The 12,284-nt window shown below is 38.6% G+C and overlaps 2 protein-coding genes across 4 annotated transcripts; one reads left to right on the top strand and one right to left on the bottom strand.

Moving 5' to 3' along the window:
* Window positions 1-908: 908 nt before the first annotated feature.
* rbm28 (RNA binding motif protein 28) lies at window positions 909-8,535 on the top strand. Of its 3 annotated transcripts, none has more exons than XM_056387889.1 (20): window positions 909-1,266; window positions 1,501-1,647; window positions 1,742-1,845; window positions 1,980-2,055; window positions 2,182-2,274; window positions 2,405-2,476; window positions 2,639-2,741; window positions 2,841-3,094; window positions 3,192-3,258; window positions 3,386-3,495; window positions 3,579-3,652; window positions 3,798-3,933; window positions 4,244-4,308; window positions 4,415-4,573; window positions 4,754-4,903; window positions 5,035-5,109; window positions 5,214-5,343; window positions 5,716-5,854; window positions 6,542-6,614; window positions 7,991-8,535. In XM_056387889.1, exons 1-20 carry the CDS (start codon window positions 1,149-1,151, stop codon window positions 8,129-8,131), a joined length of 2,286 nt encoding a protein of 761 aa, XP_056243864.1. In that variant the 5' UTR covers window positions 909-1,148; the 3' UTR covers window positions 8,132-8,535. The 3 variants fall into 3 exon arrangements, with proteins under 3 accessions (XP_056243864.1, XP_056243863.1, XP_056243862.1); XM_056387888.1 differs by having other exon boundaries at window positions 910-1,266; window positions 5,217-5,343; window positions 6,542-6,656; XM_056387887.1 differs by having other exon boundaries at window positions 910-1,266; window positions 6,542-6,656.
* A 145-nt stretch (window positions 8,536-8,680) lies between these two features.
* Window positions 8,681-12,080, bottom strand: LOC130176673 (leptin-like). Its single transcript, XM_056387890.1, has 2 exons — window positions 9,884-12,080; window positions 8,681-9,787 (listed from the first exon to the last, which is right to left on the bottom strand). The coding sequence occupies exons 1-2, from the start codon at window positions 10,031-10,033 to the stop codon at window positions 9,452-9,454; spliced, it is 486 nt and encodes a 161-aa protein (XP_056243865.1). The 5' UTR covers window positions 10,034-12,080; the 3' UTR covers window positions 8,681-9,451.
* Window positions 12,081-12,284: the final 204 nt, after the last annotated feature.

Below are 12,284 nucleotides of genomic sequence, written 5' to 3'. Positions count from 1 at the left end.
CATTAATGCGTATGCGCACCATTAATTTCCATCTTGAAGGTACTAAGAGACGATGTACACAAAAAAGTAATTCATGGTGACTGTAGTAATGTAGAACAGTCTGTTTCCGATGGGAAAAAATAGACTGAAGAGAAACTGGAATAGCTGTAACACTAGTCTAGTAAGCTACTTAACTTAAGCCCAGCTGTGACAAAGAACGATACAGGACTTCATTCCTACCATGTCACCATTCAACAAGCTTCCTCCGTGTTGGAACGGGAGCCTTACTTCCCTTCCTCATAGGCCAGACTGCTCACCTGGCCCTATGCATTCATTTATTGCATTTTTTTTTATCACATCATTTACATTGTATATTACATCTCTTGTTAATTCTTCCAATCCTCCGTTTTTCTTTCACACCTCTGACCCTCACGGTAGACATCTGTATATACATAGTGTAAATTATTCATATATCACACATAGATTCAATGTACAGTTTATTTAGTTTTTTATTCTTTATTTTTCAAGCACAATTCTGCACGTTTGTGTAAAATTTTTAGCTAAAATATATTTAACTCGCATTAAATGCACATTCTATATTGCAACATATTACTAGAAGTGTATTTAGAAATAATGTTAAAGGGTACACAATATTTAAAAGTATCTGAAAATGTGATGTTTTGGACCTGTGATGATGACATTATTTAAAGAAAAGAGTTAAGGGTGTTTCTTTAATCTCTATTTTCTTAATTATTTTTGTTAAATTGTACTTGTTTGTCGCCCACTGGATTTAATCCATTTCTGTATTTATTTTGTGATTTATGTGAAGAAGCGGCTGTAAATGTCTAACTTACCTGACAAGCTGACACCTCCGGGGCCGCAGGCGGCGCCACTGAACACATTTTTACTGGTAAACGCGAGAAGTGACAACTTCCGGTAACTTTCTAAGATGTCTGCCCACATATGTAAACATGCGATTAAATCCGACTGCTAATGGCGTGCAAGTTAAACTGTGATATGTTTTCATCCCGCTAGCTCGTTTGACATCGAATAGTTTAATATTGACATCTAATACTGGATTGTTAACAAATCAGACAATAGATTGTGAATTATCACCGAGCCACACAGGCTAACATATCGTGCTAACGTTAGCTTGGCAGCGCGGAGCCATGCCAGCTCAGACTATATTCGTTCGTTCTTTACCAGCTGCAGCTTCAAATCAGCGTCTTGAGGAAATATTTTCTGAAATTGGTCCAATAAAGCAGTGCTTCGTGGTCAGAGAGAAAGGTAATGTTGACACTCATTTATTCGGGGACTTTAGGTGCACTATACTTGATCTCCTTGCACTTATTGAATAGATGTAGTAGTTGGTGCTTACACTACGGCTTTAGTGTTGTCCCTCATTTTACCAACTGAAGCCAAGTGGAGATAGATCAGATAGACTGACACTTGATCCTGTAACTGTTGAAAACTCGCAACATAAGTGACAACATAAATAATTTATTCTCATCTGTAAACCAGGCACAGAAACATGTCGGGGGTTTGGCTATGTCACATATTCCATGGAGGAAGATGCAAAGCGAGCCTTGAAAGAAGTAAAAGAATACGACGGACAGAGGGTTTTCCTGTCAGTAGCGAAGAAAAAAATAAGAGACAAAAAGAAAACAGGTGCGTATGAAGACATGTCCCATAATCAAGCAGTTGTTTGGAAGCGCTCTAGCACTATGTCTACTTGATAACCTTGCTCATGCCTTTCATTCAGGACCTGAAGAGCCAACTGCAGCACCAAAGGAGAAGGAGCAAAAACCTAAGGGCTTCAGGAATAAACAAAAATCAAGACTTATCATAAGGAACCTCAGTTTTAAGGTACAGTGAGCTTCAAAATGAAGAAAGTCAAGAATTGGCATGCACACGTTGATCCATTCCCTGAAATTCATAGTTATTTGCCGAGAACACTGAGGACACTTGTTGATTGACCTGTGGGGTGTTTTGTGTTACAGTGTTCAGAAGATGACTTGAAGGAGGAATTTGCCAAGTTTGGAACAGTTCTTGAGGCCAAAATTCCCCTGAAACCTGGTAAAAATGTTTGAATTCTTACAACCACGCTGAGCAACATTTGAATTGTCGTGTGACTGTGGGGTCATGTCCATCACGTATTTAATCTGTCTGTTTTTTTTTGTTGTTGTTTTCTTGTTTGCATAGATGGGAAGATGCGAGGATTCGCATTCGTCATGCTCAAAAATGTGCCTGAGGCAGCAAAAGCGCTTAATGCTATGAACCTGAAGGAGATCAAAGGTTAGTGACTGAGACACTTTAGTTACTGTTGTGAAGAACATGGTTTGTTGTTGTCATCCCACTTTGAGTAACAAACCTTTATCTAGTTTGGATAGTGTGACATATTTAAACAATATTGTGTTACTCACAGGTCGGCAGGTAGCAGTTGACTGGGCTATCCCGAAGGACAAATTCACTGCCACACAGCCACCCCCAATTGCAGGTAATTTTCTGCAAGAGTCGTCATCTACGTCTCTTTTTAATATCTACAACTCATTGAACATGAAAAAGAGAACACTTTTTGTGTCCTCGTAGTCATCAGACGGTATGTCGCTCATCAAAGCAAAGAGGGTAATGATTAACAATATTTTGTTTACCTCCACAGGAAATACGACTACAGTAGAGGCAGCTGGAAAACAGTCAGACTCAGAAAGTGACACTGAAGACGACGCTAAAGGAAAAAAACAAGCGGCACCTGCGAAGAAAAAGTGTGAACCCTGAATATTTATATGGTTCTGTTGATATGCGATGAGGTGTTAAAATCTGGTTAACTTTCCTGGTTAATTTTGTCTTGCACCTTTCTACAGAGTCAGTTCGAAACCAGCTGTGCAGCAGGCGGATGATGATGATGATGATGACGAAGATGATAGTATGGAACAAGACAGTGAGGATGACGAGGAGGAGGAGGACGACGACGGCGATGATGATGATGATGATGATGATGATGTGTCCCAGGAGGGAGAAGACGATGATGATGAGAGTAGCCTTGATTCAAATGAGGATCAAGATGACAGTCAGGATGAAGATGAGGAGGATGAGGATGACGAAGAAGGGGGATCAGGTATACATTCTCAGTAGATGTTCATGCACGTATTGTAAATACTTTCTTTCATGAAAATGTTGTTTTGACCTGGTGTGTCTGCTGCTTTTTACTCCAGCTCAGAAGAAAGCCTCAAAGAAACTTCTTCCTTCAGATGTGAAAGAGGGAAGAACAATTTTCATCAGGTTGGCAATTCTTCTCCCGACTCAATCTTAAACCCGCTTTCGTTTATTTCACTGTACCTTGTTTCTCAACTTAAAAAAAAAAAAAAAAAAAAATCCTTGTTATGTTATCACTATCTATCTGAATTAGGAACCTGTCCTTTGACACTGAGGAAGAGGGTCTTGAGGAAGTTCTCCTAAAGTACGGAGAGCTTAACTACATAAAGATTGTTCTCCACCCAGACACAGAACATTCAAAGGGTCAGTCATCAGTGAAACAGTCCTCTCTCTCGTGTTTTAGAAAACGGGCTGATTGACTCATTTTGGATTTGTTGTTTCGCCAGGTTGTGCATTTGCTCAGTTTAAGACTAAAGAGGCTGCAGACAAATGCATGGCTGCAGCACAGGACGAGGCGGAGGTAATCTGCGATCTGTAATCTGCATGAATTCTGAATAATAAACCATATATATTCCATGTATCTGCCTTTTTATAGTATGACATCTGTTTCTGTGTTTTGTGCAATGGGTTGATGCCTTGTTGTTACGCTGTGTTGTTTGATGCAGAATGGTGGCATCCGTGTAGATGGCAGAAAACTGTTTATTGTGGCAGCAGTGACCAGAGAAGATGCTGCCAAACTGAAGGTCAATAAGGCGAAAGTGGAGACGGGCACCAGGAACCTGTACTTGGCCAGAGAGGGATGTGAGTAAACCCATTTCATACTCCTGTTTTCTCCTCCTTTGTTTTCTCACTCATCTTTACTTTTTACCCTTTCGTCTTACACAGAGTTATTTGATTGAAGGGCTTTGCTTCATGCAGATTTGATGTAAATTTCATAGCATTCCACATGAAAACTGTGAATCAAGATATCTCCATGTGAGATGCAAGCCATGTCTGACTTGTGAGGTCCCTATTACAGTATTAGAAGTTGTCACACTACATTGCTGAACTGATTCTAGATCAATTCTACTTCTTACACTGTTTGTCATTCTCTTTTGCTTTCAATGCCCAGTGATCCGTGCTGGAACCAAGGCTGCAGAGGGTGTACCTGAAGCAGACATGATCAAAAGAACAAGAGTGAGTTTCTTCAACACGATCTTTAATGCATGATTTTGAGAGATTTGTAAGCATGTCTCTTACCCATGATTCACCTCATGTATTTGGTGTTGTCTGTTTCCTTTAGTTTGAAGAAGTAAAAAGGGCCAAGCTTCGGGACATAAGCGTGTTTGTGTCAAAGACTCGTCTGTGTGTCCATAACCTTCCCAAGTCAGTGGACAATAAAAAACTCAAAGCCCTCTGCCTTCAAGCCATTAAGGGCGGCAAGGGAGTCCGCATCACAGAGGTGAGAAATCATGGTATGCCGGTAGACATTTCATTGAAAATGGCAGTGCTGAATAGATAGTTATTTTACTACAGTTTTGGAAAACACTACTATTTGGCAGGTATAGAATTAAAAAATTGTGTAGTTGTGCCCAGTAGGGGGTATCGTTGTCACCTGTATAACACCCGTTTCTCCTTTCAGTGTCGGGTGATGTATGACAAGAAGCCACAGAAGGGTCAGTCGATGGGACAGTCATTAAGCTACGGCTTTGTCCAGTTCCAGGAACATGAACATGCTCTCAGCACACTTCGTTACCTCAACAACAACCCTGATATCTTTGGGTCACACAAGGTGCTTTTTTGCATTGGAGTGCTTGAGTGCTGAAATCATTATCAGTGTGTTTAAAATCAGCTTTGTTCTAAATTTATTTATTTGTTTGCTTTTTATTTCCTTTCCTGGTCCAATCTTGTGTCATCCTGCAGAGACCTATTGTTGAGTTCTCCCTGGAGGATTCGAGGAAACTGAAAATAAAGGAATTGCGACAGCAAAAAAACAAGGTGTGTTTCTATGTCATAGTTGCCACTTAGAATTCCTGTTCAAATTATTATTATTTTTTTTCAATTTCTAAATGGAAATTAATCCTGTGTGGTTGTTTTTGCAGCAGTTTTTCCAAAATCATCCTGTGAAAGGAGGAGCAAATCCTCAGTCCCAGGCGGCTGGAGATGGAGCAGGACCTAGGAAAGGTGGAAGAAAAGCACAGTCCTCATCAGAGCTGACAGGAAACGGGAGAAGTATGAAAATATTACTAGGCAGTCGGACATGAGGTTTTAATTCACACAGGTTCAAATGGGTTCCTGTTCTTTTGGACACACCCCAATCAGTGATGTCACAGCTTATGATAGTTGATGGAGAAGACCTGCTGTGATACATACACGCTATTCCCTGTTCTTCTATTAAGCATGTAAAAAAAAAAACGACGCACTGTCACAGGACAGATACAGTACAGCTCACTAGTGCTGAGGAGAAACCATATTTCCTTTAACTGGCTGTAACACTGGATTAAACTCAAACATAAGCCTTTTACATTTGCTGTTACCATTTACATCCTTCTTATTTTTGATTTTTGATTTTCTCTCTGTCCACTTTTTTCCTGTGTTTATCAGCTCCCCCTCAAAACCAGAAAAAAGACAGAGGCTACTCCGGCTTCCAGACCAACCCTGAGGTCGAGCACATAGACTTGGAGAACGGAAAGAAACGAAAGAAGGTTCTACATCTGCCTTCTCATCGGGGACCTAAGATCAGGTGCAGTTTTATTACCTTTACTAGTCTCATGTCTGCTATACTCTCCCTGTCACTCTGTGTGTTTAAGCAAATAAAAAGTGACAGAAAAATTCATAACACTGACATTTGTAGGATATGTGTGAATCAATTTTCAGTCAATTTATAAAAATTAGACACATTTGCAAAAAAAGCATTAGAGAAATCTCCTTCTCTCTTATGTCAACACAAGTAGTAATTGTGGTACCAGGGTATAGACATGATGTAGCACTCCTGATCACTTTTTATATTTTTTAACTTGAGTGTCTTGGTACCACACTTGTTGCTTGTGTCAACATTGTATCAGTGAATTTTGCTCTCATTTGTTTGGCAATCTGCCTTAACCCAAGTTCACTTGCTTAAGTATAAGAACCGAGCAGTCTGAATCCTAAAACTTCTTTGAATTTCATTTCTTGTATTATCTGGCTAATAATAACTCAAAATCTGGGTCTGTTTCACTCCAGTTACCACAAATTGTCGAGTAGTCATTCCCAGCTTGTCTAACTGATGTGACCTGTTTTGTGCTGTCGGATACAAAACCACAAGTTTTAGACTGCCATGTAAAACAGTAGAGAAACATTGCCTCTGTAAACCCTGTATGAAAATACTGACTGTGACTCAACAGTGAGCATCAGGATTAAGTTACAGACTGTGAACTGTTGTCTTTTGCAGAATGCGTGATAAAGGAAAGCAGCAAGCTCCACCACCCAAGAAAGCAAAACCTGGATCCAACAGGAGAGAGCACGTAAGACAACAGATGGAGAAGCCCACACAGCCCAGAAACCAGGTTTATACATATTCTGTTGTACTTGCTTATTCGTAATCTGGGGTCATATTCATATTCTGCTGAGGCACTGATTTATTAGAAACAAAAATGATCTGGATTTAAGCATTATAAAATGCTGCAGCAGATTTACTGAAGACTGCTCATTCATGTTTTCTAGTAGTTTAATCCATATAAAATATTTCTGTTTTGGCGCCACCAAGTGATATTGTAGTGGTATTACCACAATACTGTCTAGAAGAAGATTGGCAGAAAAACAGCAGGGATGTTATTTGAGAAAATTACATTAAACAACTAGGAAGTCAGACGCTGGTTGAAAGTAATCAGGTATTTCACCATGTGTTCTTCACATGATCTGTGAAGTGTTAAGTCATGCTTAAATATGGATTCTCTCAGTTTTACACATTATTAGACGTTCACGCAGCCCTATGTCTATAAGACCACAGGGCCAACTTTAAGTTTAAGAGATGAACATGAACAATAAGAACAAGGATAATTTTGAAGTGAGTTTAGAAACAATTTCTCCATCACACTTGTGTTACTGTGGTTTACACCCTGATCTTTCAGTCATACTTGATTAGAACCTTGTTTAGAGTACTGGTGGTGAAGTGTTAGCTAATGGCTATAACACTACAATGCAAGCCAACACAGAAAAGCTGAAACTAAAAAAAGCGCTGAGAAAGTGCTTTATGGGAGAGGAAGGCACGTCGGCTGTTCTGTGCAACAGGAGGAAAGGAGTTTTTACTTTGTAAATGCATTATTGAATGATCTGCCCTTTTCAAAGAGCAATTTCTCACATATCTTTTAAATGTGGCTGATTTTAGTTTTAAAATGCACTGATAATTTCAAGTTGCTGGAACTGAATGAAACAAAACATGTTGGAGTGTAACCATCTTTGATTTGATGTCATGACATTTTGACAGATAACGCTGGTAAAGGCCTGCAAAGTACAGTGTAACTCTTCCCAATTTACTGTGTAATTTCTTTGTACTAACAGTGTTCCAGTACCGTAATACTGATACATACATTAGGTACAAGGGAAGAAGATGTGAAGTCAGGAGTAAAGGGGCTTTTGTACTGACACTGCACACCATCCACTGTCAGTACTGAACAATCGCACTGTAAATTGGGAAGGAATACTCTGTATGTTGCAGGCTATGATCTAAAGCGTTAACCATCACGATCACACATCTTACTTTGAGCACTAATCTCTGCCAGCAGTGCTGTTTAATTCTCAGTTTTGTTTTTAAAACAGTAGCCTGTCAGTTTGGTGACACTTTATCAGAGGTGTCCTGTTACACCTCTTAACCGTCTTTATTTGGTTTGGTTTTTTCCAGAAGGTTAAAGCAGGAAAGAAACATTTCAAGAGAAGGAACGGAGACCCTTTTGACAGCCTGGTGGAGCAGTACAAGAAGAAACTGATGGGTAACAATGACAGGAACACAATTATCAAAAGAAACAAGTGGTTTAATAGTTAATACTGTGCGTGTGTGTACTGTATATTTGTATTTTTGTGGGTGTGAAAGAGAAAATGTGCTGGAATCTTAAGTCTTTAAGGCTCCATATTTAACATCCTGATGTTTTACAATAAGTACAATAGTTTTTTTTCAGATTATACAGTATGTGATACCCATCTACTGTACGGTTACTTCAATTCCATCATCCTATTTCTGCATTTTCGTAATCCATGCTCATGGAAACACGGAGCAAACTATTTTACAATCCATGTTTGTTTATTACCATGAAAACAAGCTGAATTATGTAAGGATAGAGTTTTCCTGTGCATGTCTTTTTAAAAAAATATACAAAAACACTTGAATTAGTGTTTTATTGTTAATCTTTACATTTTTGTATTAAATCCTCATTTGTTTCAGGATTCAAAGATGTGTCAATTCCTGATGATAGTCGCCATTTCATCGACTTTTTTTAATGTTAGTTTCAACAGGAGTTAATCATAAGCCGATAGCTCTGGATAAACACCTCCCACCAGCCTGAATATACAAGTGGAGTAAGAGATGGACAGGCACAAATGGCATTTAATATTAACCTGGTCTGTGTAGGCGTTTTCACTTTCACTCTTTCACTCATTACACAACACTGACAAACTTACTCAGACAAAAAGATCATTTTGTTAAATATTTATTCATAGTTTAAACCCATTAGTTATAAAAAAAAATACCATCAACTGTAAAAAAAAAAAATATATATACAAAATGTCTAATGCTATAAATAGTTATTTTGGAAGAGCTGATGATATTGCACTGAAAGTTGCCCTTTACCCTTCCTGTTCTGTCCTAGTTCTCATACAAACACATCTGTCACTCTTGGCAAGTTTCCTCCTGGATTTCAGGAATTTCCAGACATGACATCACTGTTCACTGTGATTATTCTTACGTTGCTGATTCAGCTTCAGGACTGAATTAATGTTAAATTCTTTTTCCTTTTTTTTTTTTGACACGACATCGGAGTCATAATACAAACTATAAGAAGCTGATTTACCTTCATGTGCAAAGTATGCTGTAGATCAGTTTTTATACAAACATTCCTATGGAAACAACACTTTTGCTGCAGACATACCAATGAAGAGACAATGTTTGCTACAAAATACATATTTTATAGATAAAGTAGATAAATAAATATGTGTATAAATAAGTGCATGTTTAAGAATAAATTTCTTTCAAAACACATTGCAAAAGTTCAACATGGCCAGGGGGAATGCTAAGTCAGACATCACTGATGCAAACTTATCCAGAGAATCAGGCCAACGACTTATAAATATTGGTCCTAATGTCCATTTTTCAGCAAGTCTCAAGATGATCCAGATTTTTCAGCAGCAGATTGAGGAACTCTTTCACTCTCATGAGAGCTTCGATGCTCACCGTGTGGATGAACTCTTTTCGACTCTGTAGTTTTTGCAGCGGCCCCGACACTGGAGGCTTTGGCCGCTGCTCACTGCAGTGCCCCTGCCTCCACTGATTGAGGTAACCCGTCAACGAAGAGATGTCCAACTTGACCTGGGAGACCCCGTTAAAGGTGTCAGAGATCAGGCAGTTGTAACCCTCCAAGATTGTCACTATGGAGGCGGGTCCATCCAGATCGTCAGCAGGCTGACTGAGTGTGAGGCCAGCAGGGACCTGCAGCGAGAGAGACAACACCATTCAGTCCAAAAACACTTCAACCCCTGCAAACATTTCACATTCTCTCAGCACAAACAGAACTACAAATATTACCTGCAAGTCTTTGTCCAGCCTGACAACCAGCTGTTCAGCCATCCATTTCACTTTTGATTTCATCTTCACAACTTCCGTTGGCAGAGGAGCAGCTGTGCACAAACTTAAAGCTTGCAGTAGAGAAAACAGGAGAGCCAGAGTGTAGTCCATAGTCCCAGAGTTGTACAGAATTCAGAACAGCAGTGTATGCCTAGGAGGAGAAATAAATTGGTCATGATCAGAGATTGAGCAGGTCACTCTGCCTTTTTATGTTGTTTGTAGATCTTCATCATTCATTTGCTGTTTCACCATTGTGTCATCTCACTAAGACAGCAGGCATGAGTTCATATCAGCATGTCATCAGTTTATACTTATCAACATGCTTCCTTCCAGTAATTTACTCAATATGTTTGATTATGGCAGCAAATATTTGTGATAGAGACACCTGTGAATTTGGCTTTGTAAATGGTACAAAGATCACTGACTTTAGTTAACGGTGTCTTTCTCAACGCCAAGTTTACCATGCTACGCGCATCTACATCTATGCTACAGGCTCTGTAAAGAACAGACCGAAGGGAAAAAGCTGACTAAAAAAACAACTATGATACACACAAAATAACCAACAAGAATTTCTCTCACATTAATTACGGATACATGCAGCGTTTAAAATTCCCAGAGGAGATATTAAAAGTTAAAGTTGAACAAACTGACTACTGGAGAAAGACCATGTGTGATCTGTGAACACAGATGGTGAAACAAAGAAGGAAGAGCTGAAGCCTGAGAAAAGGAGGTGGTGAATGAGATGGAGAGGAGAGTTGGCCTTACCTCGGCTGGTGTCCGTGTTGTATGCCACTGTTAGGCTCCATCAGGATATCTTATAGTGGAGGGCTGTTGACTCATCTCTTACTCACCTCTCTTCGACCCCCCAATTTCCCCCCCCACCCTCCTCCTCACTTACCTCTCCCCATCTCATACCCCTGAATCCCCTGGTGGCACTGCAGGGGACGGGAGGGCAAATATGCTAAACATTTTTTTTGTAACTATCCTTCGACATATTTGAGTCACATAGCAAAAAATGTACTGTATTTTATCAAGATTAGAAGTGTTTGTGGATGCAGCTATTTTTTCCCTTTAGAAATAGCTGGAAAAATACTTAAACATGTGGCTCAGTCTCTCAGTAGCCACTAAACAACTTCATTGGAGCTGTAGGAGGTTGAGGGGTTTTGGTCAAAAGTATTTGAACAGTAGTATTTGAAAATTAAGGAAAACACTACATGTAGACATAGTAAATCCAGAATTACACAATATCTCCATATATCTGTGCAAAACCCAAAATACTGATGTACTACACAACAATCTTTTTAATCTAATTATGTGACTGCAGCTTGACTGGCCAAACAGTCACCATGCCTTATATGTCCTATCCTGTTCTGACACATACTTATCTTCACTGCTTTTTCTAAACATTGCATAATGCCACCAGGGTCCAACAGTTAATGCCTGTATTTATTTAGCATGTGCCACAACAGAGTGTGTCCAGGCACACGTGGCGTGTGCCGTAGCAGGATATAAAGACAATAAAAAAATAAAGAAACACTAAAAAGAAAAAGGGAAAAAAAAGAAAAGACAAGGCAATACAGCAGTGATATGAAAGAGATATAGAGATTGTTTGAGAATAATTGATTGTCGTTTGTCTAAATACAAGGAGCCCAGTATAACAAAGATCCTCACTGATATCATGTTTATTCATGGAATACAGAGCTGCAACTTTATAATTGTATTTCATTTCATTTCAATCAGTTTCCTGTATACACAGATTGATATCAAATATCTTCTTTTTTTTTTTAGATATGTACGTGTATGATCTTGTTGTTGGTGACTACCAGCCACATGTACAATATCTGAGTCACAACATAATTCACATATACTGTGACATTGGAAAAGTGTTTGCAATAATAAGAACAAAAATCAGCCAAATTTTCATGCAGTTTAGAATCTCAGACACAGACAGAATGGACTTCCCATATGCAAATGTAATATATATATAATAAAAACAGATCAAATATAAATTAAAATATGTCTGGCCCATGCAAATATGTATGTTTGTGTACGTATGCTTATATTGTACATATTGCCTAACTATATATCCACCCCAAAGCCTGTCAGTATATGTTGATATTATATACAGAAGGGTCCAAAACTCTCAGAACACTTTCCCAGAATGGAAAGACAGACATGTTAAAAATTTATGAGAAATTAATAAAAAAAAAACATACATAAACATGTAGAATTTTTATATGTATGTTGTTTTAATAAACTTGCACATATAAATTAAATATATATCGTTAGTATATATGCTTGCAACATGTTGTTAAAATTCATCATGGAAATTTTAAATATATAAATTTTATGATGGTATGAT

Source organism: Seriola aureovittata, chromosome 10 (genome assembly GCF_021018895.1).
Source record: "Seriola aureovittata isolate HTS-2021-v1 ecotype China chromosome 10, ASM2101889v1, whole genome shotgun sequence".
NCBI classification, from domain to species: Eukaryota; Metazoa; Chordata; class Actinopteri; order Carangiformes; family Carangidae; genus Seriola; species Seriola aureovittata.
The sequence above is the reverse complement of the archived record's forward strand: the minus strand, read 5'-3'. Positions and strand labels throughout refer to the sequence as shown.

Coding starts and splice junctions, on each gene's coding strand:
- rbm28 (XM_056387887.1), top strand. CDS start 1,149: ATGCCAGCTCAGACTATATTCGTTCGTTCTTTACCAGCTGCAGCTTCA. Junction 1,648..1,741: donor AAGAGACAAAAAGAAAACAG/GTGCGTATGAAG, acceptor CCTTTCATTCAG/GACCTGAAGAGCCAACTGCA. Junction 5,855..6,541: donor CATCGGGGACCTAAGATCAG/GTGCAGTTTTAT, acceptor TGTCTTTTGCAG/AATGCGTGATAAAGGAAAGC.
- LOC130176673 (XM_056387890.1), bottom strand. CDS start 10,033: ATGGACTACACTCTGGCTCTCCTGTTTTCTCTACTGCAAGCTTTAAGT. Junction 9,788..9,883: donor GGCTGGACAAAGACTTGCAG/GTAATATTTGTA, acceptor CTCTCGCTGCAG/GTCCCTGCTGGCCTCACACT.